Source organism: Mastacembelus armatus, chromosome 8 (assembly GCF_900324485.2).
Source record: "Mastacembelus armatus chromosome 8, fMasArm1.2, whole genome shotgun sequence".
Classification (NCBI taxonomy): Eukaryota; Metazoa; Chordata; class Actinopteri; order Synbranchiformes; family Mastacembelidae; genus Mastacembelus; species Mastacembelus armatus.
In genome coordinates, this window is record NC_046640.1 from 8796136 (window position 1) to 8820259 (window position 24124).

The 24124-nt window shown below is 42.7% G+C and overlaps 1 protein-coding gene across 2 annotated transcripts; it reads right to left on the reverse strand.

Annotated features, from left to right (window-relative positions):
• Nucleotides 1-114: 114 nt before the first annotated feature.
• On the reverse strand, nt 115-22641 carry ppfia3 (PTPRF interacting protein alpha 3). 2 transcript variants are annotated; one of them, XM_026325177.1, is made up of 30 exons: nt 22309-22641; nt 18081-18182; nt 17730-17969; nt 17585-17644; nt 16901-17029; nt 16679-16771; nt 16034-16086; nt 15830-15923; nt 15490-15624; nt 14736-14819; nt 14322-14453; nt 13864-13926; nt 13246-13325; nt 12500-12668; nt 11681-11874; nt 11085-11322; nt 10172-10305; nt 9731-9885; nt 9458-9557; nt 9275-9356; nt 8957-9157; nt 7893-7958; nt 7391-7417; nt 7035-7210; nt 6614-6711; nt 5153-5328; nt 3443-3511; nt 3191-3353; nt 2551-2612; nt 115-2261 (listed from the first exon to the last, which is right to left on the reverse strand). In XM_026325177.1, exons 1-29 carry the CDS (start codon nt 22639-22641, stop codon nt 2560-2562), a joined length of 3699 nt encoding a protein of 1232 aa, XP_026180962.1. In that variant the 3' UTR covers nt 115-2261; nt 2551-2559. The 2 variants fall into 2 exon arrangements, with proteins under 2 accessions (XP_026180962.1, XP_026180961.1); XM_026325176.1 differs by lacking the exons at nt 115-2261; nt 2551-2612; nt 3191-3353; ... (1 more) ...; nt 5153-5328; nt 6614-6711 and having other exon boundaries at nt 7208-7685.
• Between the last annotated feature and the right edge of the window lie 1483 nt (nt 22642-24124).

Below are 24124 nucleotides of genomic sequence, written 5' to 3' on the forward strand. Positions count from 1 at the left end.
CTCTAAACTGTAATACTTGACCTTAATTACATTTAACCGCTGCAAACATTTGGATGCTTGCAGAAAACTAAAAAACAATAATCAATGGGGAAAATAAAAATGGAGAAAGTTTGTGACGATCAGCAGATCCACCTGGATTGCTTTATTTTTTTTTTCTTCTTTTACATCACCATTTTCATTATCATCATTATATTTATTATTCTTCAGATGATATTTTCAATTTGTATTACTATCACTTTTAATCATGGAAATCTGTTAAATCATTGCACAATTTGTTCTCAAAATGTACACATACAGTAGCGTATTTGAATGACCATTTTCAGTGTTTCATATTTACTTTTAAAACTAGTTCAAATGAAGTAAAGAAGGAACAGAACATGTACATACATTTATCCAATACATACCTAAAGAAAATAAATACTTATCGTAAAAAATAAAAAAATACAACTGAAAAAAATACACACATTTTACAAATTGATCCCCAGGCTCCCACTCCCTGTAGGTTTATCATACAGATATATATTTTTGAACGACACCTCAAATCATCTTCACCACCAAAAAAAATGTTTTTAGGTCATTGTCGTTTGTTTGACATGCATCGTAAACACGGAGGCTAAAGGTTTCATGTCCTGGGCTTCCTCGGGCTCGCCCCTCTCTTCCTGCCTCTCTCTGATCTCACCCCCCAGAGAGCTCTTGGTTTCTGTTATGGCTTGTGTGTGCAGTAAAATGACCGGCTTTTTCTCCATCCTTTTTTTTTTTGTTGTTGTCTTTCCACCCTGTCGTCTCTCTGTCACCTCTCCCATCATCAGGATTACCCAAGACCCTGAGCTGATGATTACAAGTCATAAACCACAGAACACCATGGTGTACTAGTGAGGAATCTGAGTCTGGCTTCACAGACATAATATATTTAAAACCTCAATACCACTTTCTAGTAAGACGCACTTTACAAAGGGTTTATAATCTTTAATTAATGACATTTATAAGTTACTACATCACTTTTTAATGCTTTATATGCCAGATATAAGCTACTGTATCCTACTGTGGCTCATTAGGTTGTGTAAAAACAACTTGGCTTGTAAACTGAATAACTTGTATTAGCTTCACTTAAAAGTCAAATTGTACAAATGTCACTCCATTAACAACTTATTAACCTTTTTAACCCCATCCAGGATGGACGAAGGAACTCTTTATTCATGCCTTACAAAGATAAAGACTTTACAAAGAGCCATACTAGCTGCTTTGAAAGGTTGTACTTGACTGCAGTGCTCCTTCACCATTGATAAAGCCAAACGTTATAAAGAACATATAAACCCTTTGTAAAGGACGCCATTTACAAAGTGACACCAACACTAACTTTATGGATTTCCTGCTATCGACATCATTTAACACAATGCCTCTGTAGCCTTGCTCCACCCTGTCCCATCCGCCTCCCTGCCTTTGATCCTCTATTATGGACTCTATTCAAAAGAGATTACTCTGCAGATCGACTTTCAAGGTGCCAACAGACAAAGCATGAGGACGGTCCCTCTGATGTGGCCGGAGCTAAACGGTGGTCTGAATTCGGACGTGTTTTACTACACTGCTCCGACCAACTGGGGACACTTTGGCCCTCCTGATGGGGCCATACAAACCAACAACAGAGCCACGACGGCTGACGCTTGACACCAGCTGGGCCGTGAGCAGAAAGGAGAGACACCAGTGTCGTTTACAGGTTAAACGTCCTCTCAGTCCACTAGTTTTTAAAATCAGAAACTTCGCTGTAATGTTAAGTCCTGCCCCGGTTGTCAATAAAAACACCTGTTGTTGAGCAGAGGTTATAAGGCGACATGTTCGGTTGTTTTCATACTGTAAGAGAATAAATGGCAGCAAGTGGTTTCCTCTGAAGGTAGGAAAATAAGCCCTGATATTGCCAACTCTGCTGACTGTTTGCAGACACCGACAGGAATGAAGAGAGGGGAAACCTGCACGACTGGGCAAACCAAAGCAACACTGTCATTGTCACGCTGAGAAAGAGCAAAGACAGAATGAAAAGAAGAGAGAGACAGAGAGAGAAAACAGCTATTCCTGCTCAACCTTCCCAGTCTGGCCGGAAAATACATTCATACATTCTTCATGTCATTTTCCCCTTTATTCCTTTGCTTCTGTTATTGCAGAATGGTCAGACCAATAGATTTATTTTAAAGTAAAATGGTTATATTCATTGCTTCTTTCTCTGAGGATGAGTGAGAGGGTCCTTTAGTCCCAATCCAGTGAGTGCCCTGAGGAGAAAAACAGTATTATTCCCACGTCACTGCTTCTGTGGCCTTAATTTAACTGTGCCTAAATCCCCTCCGGCCAAACCTACCCCTTAAAGACCTCAGGGAAACTACTAAAATCCCAAGCTCTAACCAATCCACTACAACAAACAAATATATAAAACAACTAGGTTCAAAGAAATGTGCTTGCCACATGTGCAAGCCTTTTTCCAAGCTTAAAGGCACACGGCTAAAACCCTACACAGATGAAACTCTGCTACACGGTTTTATTAAAGTGGCAGACAGTTCTCACCTCAGCCCCTCAACAGGAGTACGTCCTCACTGAGGCAGATTCACCCCGGGCACCAGAGTTGGCTGTGTTGACCAAGAGACAGACACAGATGGGGTCATTACTGTTAGTTCGGTGTCTTAAACAGCACTGACCTTCTGAGGGCTTTTCCTATTAAGAAGTGGAATGAGGGATAATAGTCTTCCTCTGCACTTTGAAGCGTCTGTTCCTTGTTATTGCCAATTCGTTTGCTCAAGGAAACAGAAAATTCCTCTGCCAAACTAATGGCAGAGTTGCATGAAAACAACCAACTGCTCTGTGCATGTCATGGCGCTCTGGTTTTACATTCGCAGAGCAGCTTATATAATGTACTGTATGCTGGGTAAAGACAAATGTTTCTGTTCAGGGCTCATTTCCAAGAAATTAAGATGTAAACACATCTTATTATTTATTATAACAGCTGCAGAATAGTTGCACCTGATCAGAGTTCGCCACGTAACCAAGCATACAGCATACTTTTTGCTTAGATTCCTGTCATGCTCTTACTGTGAGTAATGCATGTTTCCACACATTACCTAAATTGGGACGCGCCTCAAGGGCTCCGAGGAGCTGAACAAATGTAAATATGAGAGGAAAAGTGTCAGAGGTCGTGGGTCGTACTCACCATCACTCTGAACCTTTCTCAGGGTAACGGAGGGCGTGGAGATGGCTGAGGCACGAAAGTTAGCAGGCAGGGTCTCGGCAGAGTCAGAGGTCACGCCCCGTAGGTCTTTCTCCCTAAACATCTTCCTCCACGAAGGCGAGCGGGTGAACGTCTTAGTCCCATCCTGCCAGAAAGACAGAGTGTGTGAAAAACCAAAAACAGTCACCTCAATCAGTCACATGTGTTATTTTTATTTTACTCAAGCATACCCACCTCATCAGGTCGTCTCTCGGTTCCCATGGAGATGAGGGAGTTGTACTCTTGCTCCAGGAGCTGTCTGGCCTGCAGGAGAGAGGACATGCAGCTTTGAGATTAGTCCCGACGCAGGGTTTCATGTCTGGATATTCTGCATACTTCAAAAGTGCCGTTGTAGCAAAGTGTGAAGTATCTTTTCTTTTCATTTTGACACTAATTACAGGCAGCAGAGAAGTGACAGGAAATGATGCAACAAAGGTAACAAACTCTGACAAAACCTAAACGTTCGTGTTAAAATAAAAGCTCCAATCATTATTGTAAAATTCAATATTATTAATGAAGACGTATTTAAATCTTGTTCTGCATTAAATACTGTCAGCCAGATACTATATGTTGAAACTATAGTATGATGATTAAAAGTCTCCTTCAGCTCTAAAGTGTGTTTTGATTACTGTCATTTCACTTGGCTGTTTGAGCTTCACTGTGCAGAGTCTGACATCAGAAACTGTCTTCACATTCATCTTGTGACAGAGCAAAGTTTTTCCATGCTCAACTACTTTGGAAGCAAACTTTGGTCCAGGGTGATATGGAAACGTGAAGCCTGCAGCCCAGAATACTGTACACAGAGTACACTGAGACTTTACAGTGAAGCAGGAGACATCTTTTGTCCACATTTGAAGCTAAAATCTTGGCATATTCATTGAGTCTGTTTTAAATTAGGACATTTTTAATAAGGTTTTTAAATTTGTACACATGCACTTTTTTGATAGCTTTCTTTACTCTAAAGTAATAACAATTGTTCCTAAGTGGATAATGAATAGTTCTATATTCCTAAAAGGAAGAAAAATATAAGATGTGTATGTGTTTGATTGACAGCAGCTTGCTACTCCCTCTTCAGAAAGTGTTTCCCTCTCATAAGAATAGTAGTTGCTGTAGCACTTCACCCCAAGGTCGGGGTTAGGGTTTAGACTGGGGTCAGGTCAAGCCCAGCACAAGACGACTGGTTAGGGTTAGGAACCAGGTTAGGCTCAATGTAAGTTAAAACTAAGGTAGAAGTGAAAAGCAAAAATATAACAAGTAATGAAAAAATAAGGAAACAACAAAAAAAGAAAAACTTTGCACTGTAGCTCCATGTCATGTGGATGGTGTATTGTTATTGGCGTAGAGGAATAAGCACCACATCATGTCTAGCTGTTAATTTGTTTATTTGTTGAACACAGACCGAGATGTGTTCATGTTTTTAAGTTAGATAAGAACTTAGCTGGAAAGTTAATGTTGCTTGTTGTTTAAAGTCTGCAGTGCTTAAATAAAAGTTGCTGGTCTTTTTTGGAACATTGGACTGGCTGCATCAGCAGAAAGTTTGACTCTAGATAGATGGACGGTGGAATAGTATTTACTCAAAATAATACCAAACCAGAGCGTGCCATCATAAAATAAAAAAATATTAAAATAAAAATATCTCCCTTTTGGCTTCCCATTTTGTCGCTTTAGTTTTTCCTCAAAGGAATAAAGTATGATGCTCCAGACAGAAAAAAAAAAACAAAAACTGCAGTTTCATTTCAGTTGGACTTAAAAACTTGTCTGGAGTGGTTAGGCTGCGTGTTACATAACCACAATGCTGCTTGTTCAGTTTGGGCTGCCCTTAAAAACTACTTTAATTGCTCTACATATGAACAAGTGAAGGAAAAGGAAAAGATTGTTGGCGACTTTTGACGACCTGCCCATTACCTGTGTGTTCTGATTGGGGATCTGGAGCAGCAGGGCCAGGTCAGTGTAGTCAAAGGTGTCGTCTAAAGCCAGCAGAGCCCCGTGGACGCCACTCTCACGGAGGTTGTCGGCGTACTCCTTCAGGCCGATGGTCTGCACCCAGCACATCACGCGCTCGTTGGACCACACCATCACATCTGGAAGGAAAAGAGGAGAAGGTAAAGGGAGGGAGAGGAGGCATCCATCTGCTAACAGCAAGCTGTCTGCTCTGTGTTTTTATAAGACAGATCCGGTTTCTTAATATTCTGCTCACTTCCTGAAGTTAAAGCCAGATGAGACATGCAGATCTATTTGGGCTTATTAATGGTCTTCTGAGGGGGTTACATTACCTGTTAAGTACTAGTGAGTGATCAAGAGAAATCTTGCGATGTTCCCGCTTTACTGATTTATTTCTGGAGTTGGACGGCACAGTATATCATCAGACAAACCTACAACTCACAGATTTCCTCATTTGGGAAATTCCTCTGTGGGGAAATAAGCCAAGATGAACTGACTGTAAATGTACAACACGTGTATCTCGTGGTGCGGTGGTGGTGGGAGAGCGAGAGGTTTGGGTTTGTTTAATGACTGAGCGTGCTGACATTTATGCAATCATTATCCACCCAAATTGCACTAGAAAGTTGTGGTTTATAATCTCTTCGAAGTATGAGCGGGTAGAGAGGAGGGAACCGAGGAGCGGTCCAAACATCTCCCGACAATGTGGGAGAAAGTGAAAATCAAAGGAAATGTTTGTTTTGTTTGCCATTAAGAGGTTTGTGGTATTTTTTTAAAAAGTAAGCGTTACCCAGTACAAATGTATTATATATCCTAAAGCTGTTGTAAGAAAGTAACTAGTTATTTATGGTTTAATGATGTGAGTCAAAGGGAAGAAGATATTTCTTTTCCACTTAGGTCAACCTACCTCTGGTAAAAGTAGTAGACCAAATCCTACTGCTACTGGCACTCTTAATAATACCATGTAATGTGGCATAGTAATATGATCATCATTTAATAATATGTTCTTCTGGATGGATCATTCATTTTAAGACAAATTTTATTCATGCTGGTGAGGAGATATGTTCATGTGTGAGAAGTGTTAAGTTACCACTGCAACAGTGTTTTTGGTGTCTTATAGGCCATGTTACTGCACAACATAATAAATAAGATGACTAAACAGACAACCAAATGAAAAAAAGAGAACGTAATAATAAAGAATAATTGATGTTAATTAATTAATAATAGGCTAATAATAGTTATAATCATATCAATAGACACCTGGATATAAGTGCAAGGATTTATATAGTAATCACTAAGGTGTGCTTTGAAGAAGACAATAGCAAAGCATGAACAGAGGAATCAATGACGTGTACAGGGTCAGAGAAATGTACAATACCATCTGTAGCATGAATGGTGAGACAATGGCAGAGAAAAGAAAGAGCCTACCTTTGTTCTGGTGGATGCTCTCCTCCCTCCTCCTTTCCAGCTCCTTCCGATCGTAATTCAGACGCTTCAGGCACATGATGCCATAATGCAAACTGACCCTGGGAGAGGTCAAAGAGCCAGAGGGTGAGCACTTCAAACAGGTTAAATGAGGGCGTGTTTCCACTCTCACCTGTACTCAGAAAGCATTAACGCAATCCAAGGCCCCCCGACTCGTTTAAAAGAAAACTTCAAGAGCGCCAGGGGGCACACACCTGAACAGTGAGAGTGTCACAACAACCGGAACTCTGCCGACATGTACCTTCATATTTGAGGTGCCACACAGGCACAGAGAAAGTCAAGAGACATGACAAATGACAAAAGAGTATGTGTCATATGAGTTACGGCTGTAAACTAGAGCGGGCACGCACAAGCGGAGCTCTACCTGTGGAAGCTGTCCACCATTTTGAGCTGTCCCCTAAGGTCCTTCTTGGTCAGGTGGTCCAACATGCGGGCATCCACCAGGGACTCCATAAAATAGCTGCGATATTGTGGCAGGCCCAGGCTGGGCAGCCAGTCGTTGCCCACCCACTCGTGATTCATATCGCCATAGGCCAGTATCTGGAGGGTACAACCACAGAAAATCAACACTGAGTCATGCTTGGTTTGTTATCTGATGGCGGTGCAAGCCAGTGGCTCATGACTCACTGCGGTTGGTCTGACTTGATATGAAAGTCCTGACAAATATGCAAGTTGTGTTAATTCTTTTCAAACTTTTGAAAAGGTGCAGCAGATCCTTACCTGATCCCAGCTGAACTCCTTCAGCTCCTAAAGCACAGACAGACGAGGAGAGGCAGACAGACACAGGCAGAGCCAGAGAGAGCGTGATGTGGAGGTGGTGAGGGAAAAGGACCAGGGGTCAAAAGCAGGGTGGATAGATGGATAGAGGAGAAGCAGAGGAAGAGGGAGCAGCAGCAGCGGCAGGAAAACAGGACAAAAGGGAGGAATAGTGTGTTAGTGAACGGGCAATTAGTTGGAAGCAGTTCACACTAAAACAGCAACCAGAGGAAGAGAAGAAGAAGCTCAACACTATGGCCTGGGCCCACACAGAGACAGATACATAAAGACACAGTGACAGAAATACATAAGAGAAAGAGTGAGAAGAGGAGGAAGGGAAGACACCCGTCAACAAAATTCAGACCAGACAGGATGAGGAAAATAAATTCCAAACTGGGCAAAATAATAATAATAAAAACATAAAAGTGGGTTTGCTGCACAGAGACGGGACAGGCGGGACACTAACCGGAGGCTTGGTGGCAGCGTTCAGTGACTCCATCTCTGCGTGGGTCATCCACACGTTACTGGTTGACTGAGGTCACATGAACAAGGGGAAAGTGAAAGTGTGAGATACCACATATTGACTTGACTAAATGAGCCAGTAAAAAAAACACATTTCAAGACACCAAGTAAAACAGCAGAACAAGAGATCTGACTAGTTCATGCACTAGTTCTGTTAATCAGAACTATGTGACTGATCATTTTCAACATTTCATCACATTAATGTGATTATTGCTGTAAATAAATAGGAGTCTAAGCAGGGAATAGAGAATGCCACACTAAACTAAAATCTGGCAACCAGATGAAGATGGCTTTTAACTATTCCTGATTTTATCTTTCTTAGAACAGGAGACATAAAACACAGCAGCACAAATGTATGTGCATGCAACACTTTTACAACATCTGGAAACATCTGGTTTATCCGTGATGCTTTATGAGGAGGCAAAGTCAGGGAAAATCTAGCTTTTGTTGCCAGGTTTTATTTCCAGGTGAAAGAGGTGGAACTTTATCACTGCAGCTTACTACCATTGTCCTTTGGAAAATCAGTGAATACTTTTATTTATTTTGACATTTATCACATGCAGAATTGTACATGTTCTTATTGCAGTCTACATTTTCCTCTATGCACCTTTCGCTCCTGCTATAAAACAAAGTCCATCTTTATATTTCCTATATTTTGCTTTTCATCATCCCTATTAGAAATGATATCCTCTCAATTCTATTTTAATTTTTCTGTCCTGTTTCCAAAAATGATCTCATCTCATATTTGCTGCATGCATCTGTAGGAGATAAATTGTTTTGCAACAGTCGACATTTACCTCATGCTGGATAAGTTATTAAAATGTTGGCCAAGATGACCTGATGAAAGCATAAATCATCATATGAAGGTGTTTAAGGTCTTAGTCTACACTATTTAAAGGCTTCGTTACCTTTAAGGGATGCAGTCTAGACTGGGTTATTTTATTGCACCAGAACATATTTGTGGCTTTAAGGTGAATATGTTAAATGTATGTGCAGTCACAGACTCACAGAGCGAGTGCTGGCTGGAGCAGACGGGCTAGTGAGGGAGACCATCTCCTGGATGGCCAGCCGCAGTTTGAGGCGGTGCAGTGGGTTGCTGATGCCGATCTCTCTCTGGATCTCTGTGTCGGACAGATTGGCCATGATAGCGCCACTCTTCACGTTTGCACGACAAGCTGCAACATACCAAGCTGGCATTCCCACCCAAAGCTGAGAAGGGCAGATAACAGATTAAATGAATAAGAAAATATGAGAAGAAAACTATTTGGACCCTGTCTTTTTCCAATTTCTATCTTTGTTTTCTAAGGTTTCTGTAACTATACATACCTCCAACCAAGACACAACTGTAGGTCCATCCCAAGATGCAAAGGGAAGTCCTTGGCGACATGCTTCTTCCAGTAGTTCATGCCTGTTAGGAAGTGGAAGTGTTAAAAAAGACCTTGTTTAGTGTTTTTTTTTTTTTTTTTTTTGAGAATCAATCAATCAATCAGTTGTTTTGAGAATAATCACTTCTTCTTGCTGCGGCGGTCTTTATCTGCTGGACCCAGAGTCCCAGTCTTGTTCATCCCCATAGGGTCTCCAGATGCCAGATCCTCAGATGGTGTAGATGCTGGATGACATACAGCAAGGTCAAAGGTCAGACGAATGGCAGTTAATAGACAGACATGAATACGTCAAGACTCAGAGCCAGAACCGCTCATATGTGTTTAAACTGAAATGATGACAGTGTGGATGACTCATATACTGTCAGCCTTATCGGTCCTTTATCCTCCATCTGTTTACCAAGAGAAGCAGATCCATCCCGCCCAGGCTGGCCCATCCTCCCTTTCTCCTTCTTTCCAAAAAGCCGACCAATGGAAGACTTGATGCTTTTCTTCTTACTGGACTTGTGGAGAGAATCTTGGCTGCTGTTGGAGCTGCTGCCATCTGCTGAGAGACTGGAAGGAACAAAGGAAATTACAAGGAGGAAAAGGCTAAATACATCTTAAAAGCCTCATTGTTGATATACTGGCATCTTTTAGAGGTTTTATAAGTTGTAGTAAATGGCTTTATTATCGGTTAATAAATTGTTTGTTGATGGATCACAGTTATAATTATCATTAACAAGAACAATTTTTAGGTTGCCAGACTGCAAAAAAAAAAGTCATCCTCCAGCACGACACTTTGTTTTATCTCTTTTATTCAGATATATCTGTATCAGACCTCACGCCATATCTGCCTTACCTGCGAAACTCCCGTGGGTCATCAAGCATTGCACCTGGATGGGTGAGGGTCATCCTATCCAATCGCAGTGCACGAGGCGTGGGAGGAGGTGTTGAGTCCAGAAGAGCAAGGGACCTATCATCATCTTTACTGTTCTGAAACACAAAAGGTAAAAAAAAAAACAAACAAACAAATATTGTGAAGTTTGGATGTGCACCTCTGTAGACCTACATACAAATGGGATGTTTAGAACCAATTTTTGTCCAGCAAATAAATCACTGAAACCTGAACTGTTCACAATAATACTTTTTTACTGCGATGCACAGACTCTGTCAGACAAATTGAGACTACAAACATCTTGTTCCACCTAATAAAATGTCTCATGTCTCCCCATAATACTCTTGGATCTATAGATTAATGCTTTTTACTCCTAATTGGAATATAAAGTTGAACTTGTGAGTTTTTACCACTTCTCTCTTGTGAAGCACAACTGAATCGTGAATTTCCTGCCATTTTTTTAAAACTCCATTATTGCAGTTTTAATGCCTTAAATTATGTTTTGTGACATTTCCTGCTTCCTAGCTTAAACAGCTCCTTCCACATAAATATGATCTCTGTTTCGTTTTATTTATTGCATTAGCTTTTGTAATGTTGTGCAAAATATAGCGTATCTGTTGTACTTTGCAGTGTAGTGGAACATGAGTGTCTGGCACCAACCATCACACCAACCTACAAGTCACAGGAGTCCATTTTGGCCAATCCTAATATTCCTACTGAATAATAACTGAACCTCTCTGACCCTGTCTGCATGATTTACTTATGCTTTATTTACATGAGTCACTGTCTGGAGGAGTTGTTTGCATAAACAGGGAGGTTGATATCGAGACAAGATAAAAAAAGTTTAACATAAACAAAACAGAAGTTCCAGCTGTACCTGTCTATCAGTCTCGCGGGCAGGGGAGTGAGGCAGGCGAGGGGTGGAGTGTCCAGAGCTGGGTGGGGAGGGGGAGGCCAGGGTGGAGGATGTGATGGATGAGGGGAGGAAGCCCCGTCCTGTGCTGTCTCTACCCAGGGTGGACGGAGGGATGGGAGGACTGTCCAGAGCCACGCTGACTCGGCTCTCGATCTCCTCAGCTCGCAGCTCTGTATTCTCCTTCTCCTCTTGGATGAGTCTGATTTTCCATGGGGAAGGTGAGAAGAAGAGGAGAGATGAAACATTTGGATGACATGAACTGGTTATTTGCTTTAGTTAAATGATAAGACCCATATCATTTCATGTCTGTACACTAAATATGAAACTACCACCAGCAGTTGGTTAGTTTAGCTTAGCATAAAGACTAGAAACAGGGAAACAGATTGCCTGGCTCTCTTCAACGATAAAATTATTCACAGCCACCTTTGACGCTCAACAACTGACATGTTATATTTGATAGGGTGTTCAGACTACCTTGTGCACTGACGTGTTCCTAACAGTCTCACATCCCTGAGACCCCTCCCTACCAGCTGCTGCACAGAGCCACCACTTCTTACTTGATCTCCTTGTTGATGGCCTCCAGCTGTTCCTGCAGCATGATGGCCAGGGTCTGCACATCTGTCTGTCCACTGGGTGACAGCAGCTCAGAGCCAAACCTATGCTCCCCGTCGTCCTCGTCGTCAGAGCAGCCCACGTCCATGCCTGGTTCAAACCCAGTCCCCAGCAGAGCCCCGCTCTCCCAGTCTGGGTACTGCACACAGAAAGACAAAACTATACAGTCATCATGCCATCCCATTCATTATCTCTGTTTCAAAACTATTTTTTGGTCATGCAAGCAGCAGAGCTCTAGGGTTAGCAGTCTTGTTTGTCCACCAGGTTCTGGATTATGGATGAACTTACTGGATGGATTGTTGAAGACGTCATGGTCTCTAAAGGATGAATAGTAACCTTTCCACCACCATGACATTTACATTTGATGCTTTGACTGTCATGTTACAACAACTATTGAATTTGGTACACAACTTTATGTGCCTCCTAGAATGAACTGTAATAACTTTGGTGATCAATTCACTATTTATCTGGCACCTTATTCAAGCCAAGTAGATTTTTCAACTCACACAATAGCAGCAGGAGATAAAATGCCAGAAAAGTGGAAAGACAGATTTCCAATTATACTGTATTGACTTGATGTAACAGGAACAATAATGAGTAATGACAAGCTTCTGCTTCTAAGAAGTTAACGTGCAATCAAACACTAGATGAGTCAAGGAGTCTACATGTTGCTTCAGGCTTTGCTAGGAAAAGGATTAACACTGCAGATGGATGAAAATAAATCTGAGTTTTTGTGGTGGATTGTGGGGATGTGAGATTCTCACCTTTGTAGAGTCCTCCCGGGCGGAGCTCCAACGGGCCCGATGACTTCGCCTGACCACGCCCCCTGTGGAGGTGTTACCAAAGGGATCCAGGTGAGTGGTGGAACCTGTTGGGAGGGACCCGCCCCCGTGGGAATACCTCAACTCCAGAGCGCTACCTGGTAGAGAGCGACTGGAGAAATATAAAGAAAGATGAGATGACAAAAGATAAAATGATAATTATCCCTTCAAGGGGAATAAGGTCCTGGCGGCAACTACAGTAAAATGGTACAACAAAGAAAAACACACACCAAACAAGGTGAAGGAAACAAAGCTGCCAAATCCAATCCTGAAATATCCACACTAGATATATGACAAAATGTACAAAAGAGAAAACCAAAGGTGAAATATGCCAAAAAAAACAAAACAATCTGAACATCTAATAAAAAGCAATAAAGCTTTCTTGTCATGTGTGTAAAAGTGCTTTTTATTCCCATTAACAGGTCTGCAGAAACTATAAATGAAAGTGTGAAGACGTGCAGAAGCCTTGGCTCTTGTGTGTGTTTATGCAACCAGTCAATGAGTGTGTTTACATATCAACACTGCTTTAGCCCTGCATGTGCTGACAGTGTTAAACGCCTCCAACGTGAAGTGATTTGTCTACAATGTCTGACAAGATAAGAGACATGACGCTGGCACCTTCACATTTAGGCCATGCTGGAGAGAGAAAATAATGGTTCAAGTTTCAACAATTTTTAAATGGCACCAACCTGGAATAGGAGCCACCGGGTCTCGCTCTCAGCTGATCTAACTCCAGCTGAAGCCTTTCCAGCTCTGCTATCAGCTGGTCCTGGGGATGGAAAAGAGACACAGTTGGATAAAAAAAAAAAGCATGTATTTTTAACATCACATATAAATGAGGTCTAGATGTGCAGTCGCCTTGTCCTGAATCTCCACTCAGGGATTAATAAAACTTATCTTATCTTACCTTATCTTATTTTACCTTATCTTACCTTACCTTACCTTATCTTACCTTACCTTATCTTACCTTATCTTACCTTACCTTACCTTATCTTACCTTATCTTACCTTATCTTATCTTACCTTATCTTACCTTATCTTACCTTATCTTACCTTACCTTACCTTATCTTACCTTATCTTATCTTATCTTATCTTACCTTACCTTATCTTACCTTATCTTATCTTATCTTATCTTACCTTACCTTATCTTACCTTATCTTATCTTACCTTACCTTACCTTACCTTACCTTACCTTACCTTACCTTACCTTACCTTACCTTATCTTACCTTATCTTACCTTATCTTACCTTATCTTACCTTATCTTATCTTACCTTATCTTACCTTACCTTACCTTATCTTATCTTACCTTATTAGCCAAGAGATCATCTTGGAGTTTCTTCATGTTAGACAGCTCCTCAGATAAGGCATTCTGCAGTGGGAAGAATAAAAAGCCATGAATCATGACTGTTAAAAATGAAAATAAAAACAGTACTGTTTGAACTGATAAAGCTTAGCTAGCTTGTCTTTTGTAAGAGGACTGTTGTCCTGTAAGAATAGGCGGCCCAGCGGTGTGGTGGTTAGTACTGTGGCCTATAAAAACTTGTTGGTTTGTGTTATTGATGATTTAAGTTTTTTGGTTGATTACTGGATGTAGAGCTTACAACCTCTTGGTAGTTATGAACTAAGGTGTTAACTGGTCATTTTCTGAGGGACAGAAGTGATTGACCAAACGCAACACCTGGAGTTTATTTGGAAAATGGGGCAAATCCTTAGGATTTGATTTAGGGGGTTTAAAAACAGCTCGCCTTCATCTGATTTGGTCACCTTTTCTTCCAGGGCGGCCATTCTCTCCTTCAGATGGAGCTGCAGCCTCTCATTGGACTCGGACAGTAGCTTGTCCACTGTGTCGGAGAGACGTTTGTTGTGTTCATCGTTCATCCTCTCCCTCTGCCTCGCCTGAGGGGGAGAGAGAGTGAGGCGGGTATGACCGAAAGAGGAAAAAAAAAAAAAAAAAGAAAACAAGTAGGGAGGAAAAGAAGGATGGTAGGAGAGTTAATAACAAGCATTCTGCTTCACTGAAAGCAAGAAACAAAGATTTCTATCTGAATGTGCACAGTCACATAGAGGGTTTAGAAATTAGCGTGCCTTTGTGCAGCCTGACAAAAGGGACGGCATGAATGAGGGGGAGGATGAAAACAGAGAAAGAGAAAGAGAGATGGAAAAGCAAGCATGACTCACTCTCTGTAGCTCCTGGTTCTTCTCCTCCAGTTGTGCCTCCATCTGTCGCAGTCGCTCCTCAAAGTTACCATGACGCTCCTCCGCCTGGATTATTGGAGAGGAAGTAAGCAGGGTTAGAGCGTGAACCACGTTGCGGCAGTAACACAAATGAACACAAAGGAAACAGCTTGTTGACCAAGTCTACCAATTAGTTACATGCCTGTGCAGATCACAGCATAACAGAAACTGCTCTTTGCCTGTGTCCTACAGGCCATTAATCTTACCCAGCAGCTCTCTTGTCTAAACATGTAAGTAAATTCAGGAGAATTGGCTAATGGGATGAGGCTGAATGTAATTTTTTTTTTTTTTTTTTTAATTTGGCATAGGTGAACACTGTGTTTACGGGAACATTGAAGGGTAACAGTGGAATTGAATTAGTCAGTTTTGAAAAAAAAATTAATTATTTGATGTGCAGAGTGCCCAAGGATCAAAACACTTTGTTGAACATGTGCCCTGATGTGGCTTTTATCTTATGATCGTTTGCTTATGAATTACTGCCAAATATTTGATATTCCATCAGTCATTTGATATCTCAAGTTTCATTTTACTCACGCATGGATGCACACAAATGCACATACATTTATTAGAGCCTACTTGTCCACACGCAACGCAGTCTGAATGAGAGTCTGTTTCCCACCTGCACAGATTTACGCAAACATGCAAACATGCAGTGAAGAGATTGCTGTACACTGGCAGTACAGTTGCAGACACACACCTTGTTGAGCGCTGCCACTCTCTGGGCGAGCTGGGCCTCGATCTCAGGCAGAGTCTCTGCCCTCTGCAGAGTTTGCTGCAGCTTCTGTTTGGCATCATCCAGGCGCTCCTGAAGCTGCCGGTTCTTCTCCTCACTCTGCAAGATGGCAGAATGAGATGGAGCGGAGGTGAAATTTGGAGCGTGAGTGAAGATTGCCAAGGGCGGCAGACATGATTAAAGCCATCAGGAGAAAAGAAAGTGCACCGATGGCATGCTGTGTGTGCCAACGTGAAACGTGGCCAAGCTGCCAATCACCAGCAGGAACATGGACACACACGGTGATGAAAGAGCCGTTTCCCACCTGTCTGTAAAGAGACTCTTTGCTGGCCAACTCGTTCTCCAGTTTATCTTTTATGTCGTGGAGAGATGTCGCCTCCCTCTGGGCGCTCAGGTACCTGCATGTCAGAACAAAACGGCAGACAGCGCAGTGAGTGGAGCGTATTTTATAGAAGAAAATCTCTTATAAGAACAGCAAAAAAAAAAAAAAAAAACCCCCAAAACAAACCTCCGTTCTAATGTGGTGATTCTCTCCTCCATGTCTTCCCTTTGACAGAGCGCCTGGAAAAATCAAAGATAATAAAGGTTAGATACTGATGCAGAGGTAGAAAAGAACAGAAAAAAGCAGGAAAGGGCAAAAGTCAAGTCCACAAGGTGTTGATCCAAAGGAATTCACTGGGCCCAACCAGCTGTTTGCTAAAGAATGATACTGACTAGTTAATAGCTGCTGACAGATTTCATAAGCGCCCACTTCAGCATTTGCTTAAGTTCAAGGGAGGCAGGGGGGTTATGGGAAAATAGGAGTGATTTAGAAGGAACAAAGGAGAAAATGTTTTACGGGTAAACTAGAAACAGTAGACTACCCCTTGTTCCAAAACATGCCAAATACCTTTCAATCAACTACCAACCCGATGACTAACAGGTCTGCCTCCATGTGGAAATGCTTGGAGCTCTACCAATGGTGCTGTCACCAGGGGATAGAGTTTCTTGTGGGTACAGTAGAAGCAAACTACTGCCAAATGGGCTTTGTTGTGATGGTTTTGTTGCCATAGAGAACTGTTACACATTTTTGCACGAGCTAAATTGACTGTGCCATTGCGACAGACACAGATTGCAGCCGTTTACTGCCAGTCAACAGCTCAGCACGTTTCACCTCTTTCACATCCCTCTGTAGTTTCTGGTTGGTCTCCTCCGATCGGGCCAGCTCCCTCCTGGCAGACGTCAGCTGCTCCTCAATCTCCCCGACCTGATGGGAAGTGAGATTATGGAACACAAGGTTGAGTAAGCACACATCAATTTGCGTTTTCCAGCTTGTGATATTTTGTTTGTTTTGGTGAAAGCATCAGACCGTAAGTGCCATAAGTGAATCGAGTACCTGTCTGCACATGAGGGCCAGTCTCTCTTTCAGCTGTCCCAGCTCTGACCTCTGACGCTCTATCTCCCCCTCCCTCTGTCTGTCAATTTCTCCGTCATCCAGGATGGAGGAAGGCCCGTTGGGAAGCCGCTGAACGAAGAGCAAAGACTGACTTAAATCAATGGTGCAACCTATAACAGACAGTTCTCATAATATGGGTAATAAAGTAGTGATCAGTATGAATGACTCAGCTCTGGGTTCTTGGTTACACTTCACGTGCTCACATGGATTTCCCATCTCAATAATGGGTGATGGTACTATTCTTCGAAATTTGAATTTTATAAAACAAGCCTGTCTCTCTTATAAATGCTATGATAAAGTTGCACAGGTCCAGGACTGTCACAGCAGATAGCAAACTCCCTCATTTCAGGCATTTAGTGCTAATTAAACTGCTTCCATGAAGATTTTTAAAATATGAATATGAAGTGTTTTCATGTTAGTGCCTCATAGAGGGCTGCAGACTCTTATTGTTTCAGTATATTTCATGTCAATATGTTATATTAGCAAGCTGGCTCATCTCACTTGGAGAAATGAGATGTGAGAAATACAGGCCTCTGTAGGCTGACCTTAATGTTGCAGGATCTCTATGAGGCATGTACTGTACGTTTCTGAAATCTGTAAATGAAATGCATGTCATTACTGTACCTCTTTGCCGTTGTCCAGTCCCTGCTGCCGTCGTTTGATTTGTTCCCTTAAAGACAGGACCTAAAACAGCAGAATCATCAGGAGACAAAAACGGTCAAAAACGGCAAAAGAAAAAAATCCAACAAGCACAGAAACATGAACTCACCTCTTGAGAGGAGGACTGCAGCTCTTCCTCCAGAACCGCTACTCTCTCCAAAGCCACCCGTAGTCTTTCCCGCACCTTCTCATCCAGCGCTTTGTGGTGCTCAAAGAGGGATTTGAGTGCTTTCAGGACCTCCACCTCACTGGAGACCCCTGCCGGGGACTGGGCCTGCCTCTTTACCACAGTCATCCTCAGGCTGCGCTCGTGACGGGACACCAGGCACTCCAGATGTTCAAGCAGCAGCTGGAAACACATTTGACATAAGAACTCTCCACTGTGTAACTTGTTAAGAAGAGACCAGGCTTCAATATAAGACCTGAACACCAGGTTAAACAGACAAATAGGTATACTGACTCGTGTGTTGTTCCTCTCTGCCTTCAACTCGGCTATCTCCTCCTCTCTCTCCAGCAGCTGCTCCCGGCAGAGGTTCAGCTCTTTGGTCAGCACTGCAAACTCCTGCAGGGTCACAAGAGGGTGCTGTTATTGACTCCGTGCTGTTACTGCTACTGCATGAGGTAATGTGTGCATTTTATCCACACTGAACACAAACGCTCAATAAATTGCAAGGTTCACTGCATCCACAGGTTATTTTGTAATGAAACAATGTGTTTTCCCACATGCACACACCCAAACAGGCCTGGAAGTATCTCAGCATGTGGTTGGCTCTTCTTCCTCCGACCAGTTACCCCAAGGAATAAGAAACATGAGTCACTAAACATAAAAACTAACAAAAAGACTCTGGGCTGTAAAGTTTACTGCCAATATTTATCTGTTTACTCGCAGTGGGATAAACTACGGTGAACAATTTGACAAATCTTGATTTAATAAGCGAACATCCTCTTACACACAAAGCGTGCACAAAGCCATTAGAGTGCAGGCATAAACCTGGTTTAGCTGGTTGGTTTGAAGAGGTGGAGGGATCAGTAACATCTAGCAGGGGAGTGAAGGTTTCCAGTATAAATCACTACCTCATGTGTTATGGCTTCAGTGCAGATGCACCGCTCCATTTTTAGTAGGTTTCTGATGATTCATACTGTAAATGATGAGTTCGAGCAACTAAAACCAACAAATAATTTTATAATCACTGAAAATCTTGTCACACCATAATACTAAAAATGGACTGGAGATTTCTCAGCACGAGGTTATTGTGTCTAACTTTGGACTGTTATACAAAACAATGAGAAACACACGCCACTACCCCAAAAAGACTAGAAGGTTTACTTCCAAGACATTAAACTGAATCATAAAGCACAATTACCTACAGCGCATAATGTGAGAAACGCGATGGGACGTTTTCTTGCATTAGAGACACGCATACATGCACAAAACTGTGGCTACATGTTGGCTTGTAAGAGGAAATGACTCACTAAAAACCAGCCCATACAGCACAATCATTGCCACATCTACCACAGCATTCTCTGTTCATGGCTGGCGGGAGTCTTAAAACAGGCCTCAATATAAAATCTAACAACCAGGTTTACTGCACATGTTTCACCTGAAATTGGTTTAATTGCACAATAACTATGACTGGCTGTGTGTTTGCCCATCATTAAAATAAAAGCCTGGAGGTTAAACAAGCATGAGAGTAATAGGAATTAGGCCAGCGCAGTGTAACGTCTTATATTTCCAACTGACTGTGGTCCAGTTCAATTGTTGTGATTTTGCGTAATTTACCCCAATTATGTATAATTGTGAGGTTAGCAATGTGATGATTAAAATCTGTTGCCTTTAATGTAACTAAAGGGTATCCATGGCAACAGATCAACAGAGGCAGGATGAGTGACACTATCAAGTACAAGTCACTTGGATTGGGTTTAACTTTCAGCAGAGACCATCTGCCTTGCTGGGATGATGTCTTTGTTTCTGTAATCACAACGCTCCTCCTGGTGAAGTAAACCAGGACTCTGTGCAAACACACTGCACCGCAACCGCCCGACCACGTATGATGCAGAGCACACAGCCGTCCTCGAACACGTGTGTGTCAAAATCATGCGCATTGTCAGAAAAGGCTTATGCAAACGAGCCGTTAAAGGCCACTGAAGCATGCATGAAGCTGCTATCTTTGTTATCTTTACACACCTTACCTAACACCATTTTCCAGCCAAAATGCATTTAAAAAAGTACAGCAAGAACAGTTCATATCAAGCTTCTGAGCTGATGGGCTCACTGTGCTGAAATAGGGGAGGGTGGGAGAAAGGAGTGAGAGGAAGAAGCTTATTTGAATAGATGGAAGAGGAAAGGATGAAGGAGGAAATTGCTGTGTACAGATGACACGTTCTGGGCCCAGAGGATATCATAATTCTAGGATTAATTCATGTAAGAGATATCAGACACTTTCTAGATTCCTCTCTGTGTCTTTCGATCTTCATCATTTTGGTCAGACACATGCTACAAATCATTCTGCTCACAACTGTGCTGACATTCACCTCTTCCAGGTCTCAATTTTCCACTCTCTCCCATCTCAATCCTGCCATTCTCCCCCTTCATCCATTTCAATCTTCCTCTGTCATCGTAGTCGACGTCTAAAACAGACTCTAGAAGACACCTTATTAGTATGCAGCAATATGCAAATGGTCTTGATTTGTCAGTCTCTCTGTGTTTCATATCAGCAGGATTTAAAAAAAAAATGTTTCTGCCTGTGCCATGCTGTCGCTCTCTCCATCCCCTCTCTACGATTTTTCTCTTGGCAACGTCTACACGCACAGACAAACTCAGTGAACTCATCTACTGTAGCATGTATCACAGCACTCCATGTGTTCCTCTATATGTGTGTGTGTTTCTACAGATATGTGGGCCATATTGATCTCCTCTCAGCGGCCTTTACTGTCCAGTCGCTCTGTGGCAGAATGTGCGGCACTGCTACATCTGTTATTTCATTTTGATATTTCAGTCGTAGTGACAGAGAAAAATAGGTACTAACAATGAGGGAAGCATCGTCGCTGCCTGAGGCATCCAAAAGGACTCCTGTCTGAAAATAGAGATGAAGCCCTCGTATGTTGAGTGGACTTAAAGAACGATTAGCTCACGGCCACTGGGATGTGGGAAAATATTGACTCCTGTGCTACAGAGGAAAATGTACCATTTCGCCATCATCTCCAGGTTTGAGGTAGACTTGGTCTGGGCCTCTCGTATATTACAATCTTTCCATCCCAGTCACAAAGCTAAGCATCAGATTTTTCTACAAAATATAAAGTGATCTTTGAAGAACTCAGAGGGTTGTTTAACGACACTTCCTCCAACTCTGAAGTTGTTTTTCAGAAACCTCAAAGACTCTGTCAACTACCTGGAATAAAACATCAAAGATATAAACTGGGGTTAGATTTTTAGAAATTAGAAATATCCACATAGTTACTTTGTGGAATAAACTCGTAAATTCAACATGACACTCATAATAAAAAAGTATTAGAGAGAGAAAAAGAGCAATCTGATCTGAAAGCATCAAAATCCACAAAACTGGAACTATGAGGTTTTTCAGCCATGCTGCTGTACTTAAAAATCCCCAACAGTGTAATAAAGAAATCAGACTCAGCGCCACCTGGACCAGCCACAACATTAAAATCTGCTTACAGGTTCACACATCAATAATTCAACACTGTGATAGGAACCATTTTCACTAGGAGTACTTTTGATACAAGAGTGCATTCTTCTGATAATACTTGTTTACTTTTTCTGCAGGCAGGTACTCAATGCAGGATTTTGACCAGTGATGGCGTAGCTGCTCATCATCACAAAGGACATACTTGAAGTGCCTTTGATCACAACCAGGCTGAATTATGCACAATTTATTCTGGTATTTGGGGATTGTATTATATTCTATTCTGATATGTGTTTAATAAAATGTTAATTTAAGATGCATTCTGAAGATAAATGTGGTAAATGTGGTTTTTACTTAGCACAGAGTTCTTGTTTTCCCCTTTTTGCAACGGCCTTGTAAAGCGAAACATTTCTAAAACCTGACCATTAAAGATGCAGATCATTTAGGGTCAAATATCCAATATTCACCTAATCATCTCCTCTATTTTCCCTCAGTGATAATGCAGCTGTAAGACGCGCATGTGTACACAGAGCATTGTGGGTAACGAACAGAGATAATGATGTCGATACTGCACTTTTGCATTCACAATACATTGCGTTTGGCTGCAGACCCTAATCTAGTGTGGCATTTTCTGCTTTCAGCTAATCACAGACTCTTCGCGTAGAGCAAAAAATAAAATTGTCACCATACACACAAGACCATGGCACAACAGTGTGTGTAACCTCATGACTAGTATACATTTAACTTGCTATCACACAATTCTTCTTCACTCACACCTTCAATCTGACCTTGGTAAGTTAAAGACAAATATCAGCTAGTCAAGTAGCTAGATATGCTTCCCTTACAATGAAGGGGCTGGGTGAACTGAGTTGTGTGTGTAAGGAGATAAGCTTCCTCCACAGCTGGAGTCTTGTCTCCACAACAGTGTTCAGATCATGTGACACCAAACCTCTAAAATGTGAAGTAGTGAGGTTCTTTCAGGCAGATGGATCAGCAGCTCCTACCCCATCTTGTGAACGTTACTCTGAGCCCATTCGGTCTTGTTACCTGTGGCAGGGCAATGGACAGCTGCCTCTGGAGTGACTCCTTCTCGTGGCCCAGCTCCCGCAGGCGTAGATGGGCTGTCCCCAGGCTGTCCTGGGTCTCCCTCAGGCTCTCCAGCAGCCTCTCCCTCTCCGTCAGCATGTTCACCATCAGCGACTCCAGGTTGCCTGTGCTACCCCCCTCATCGCTGCCGCCTCTGGGATCCCGGCTGCCATAGCCCCCCATTCCTCCCATCCCTCCGCCCATCCCTCCACCTCCCCCTGCCGGGGAAGACGAGCCACCTCCTCCTCCACCTCGCCCGTCCTCTGAGATGGTGGGCATCACCTCGCACATCATCTTGAGGCCTGGGTGTGATAGGCGTTATCTGACGAGATGTCTAGGACACCTGAGTGCAGTGTCTGGTGAGGGACAGATCAACACTCGTCATGAAATGCTCAGGGGTGACTTTTCTATCAGGGGTCTCTCGTCTCAGGCTGACTGGCTGATGCTGGCGAACGAGGAAGTACCACTGGGGGGAGATGAACTGAGTTACTTAGTGAACGGGTGTTTGTGAGTGAAATGTGGTGAGACGGATATAAGACCAGAGTCCCAGTGACAGGATGAAACAGTGTAGGATGACAGAGGCTGAGGGTCCGGTGTGTGGGGGTGAGGGTAGTGGGGTGTAGGATGGGAGTGCTGGGGTAAGAGGGAGAAGTGCAGACTTGGTGGGCGACCTCTGACCCCTGGCCCAGGCTTCACTGAGACGAGATACGAACCTGTAAAGAGAAGAAGAAATGGGAGATAATGTGAGTGGATGTGAGTGCAGCTGCAAGAGGAAAAACCATGGAGGCCGCACATTTCCCATCAGGCACCACATCATCACTCATATGGATCCATCCTTGTACACACACAAACACACACAGAAACAGTACATGCATGTTTCTCAGGGTCCTCCAATCATGAAAGGAAATAGAACCACTGCTGTTGCAGCTCTGCTCACTCCTCCACTGACTGGCATCTCGATACTCAACGTCTGGAGTAATTCATCCATCAGTGCATGTCTCCGCTTTATGTATCCGAGCGTCCACGGTCATAATGGGGATAATGAATGCGCATGATGCACGGAAATGAGTCGTGAATGGTGGCTTTCACCTCAGCAGGCGACAAAAATAAAGAACAATCTCCGGGCTTGTAGGTAGGAGAAAGATGCGGCGCTGTTTCATACATTCATGTGAAAAAAAGGGTGTCATCATGAATTGTAATTACGGGCTGTAGCCAGGAGGAAATAGCCTGCTTTTCTGCGGCTCATCCCATCTGTAAAAATATTCTGGGTGAATCGGGAGGCTTATCGTTCTCAGACGGGAAATGAATAGCTGTCTTAACAAAATAAATGGACTAAATGCTGGGGAAACGGTCTATTTTTACAGCCTATTTAGGGCTCACACCGCTATCACATCATGGTGGGAGGTGCCAATCATCCTGTAAATGATGTAGGCCTAATTACCTGATCACATCACAAGATATTACGCAATTGGATTATTTTTAGTGATTTGATTAACCTTAATTTCGGAAAGCTGTGCGCCTCTGTGGCTTTATTCCGACTGCAAGGCGTCTATTTCCTATCAACACCCCCCCCCCCCCCCCCAACACACACACACACACACACACACACACACACACACACACACACCACCCTGCCCCCCTCCCACCCATAAAAACAGCTGGACGGTCTAACGCACGGTCAGATCTGTGCACCCTACATCACCGTGGTTTTCCGCCGCCACCAGAGAATTTGCGTGTCTTACCCTTTCCATGACCGACAGAGAAAGGAAATAAAGGC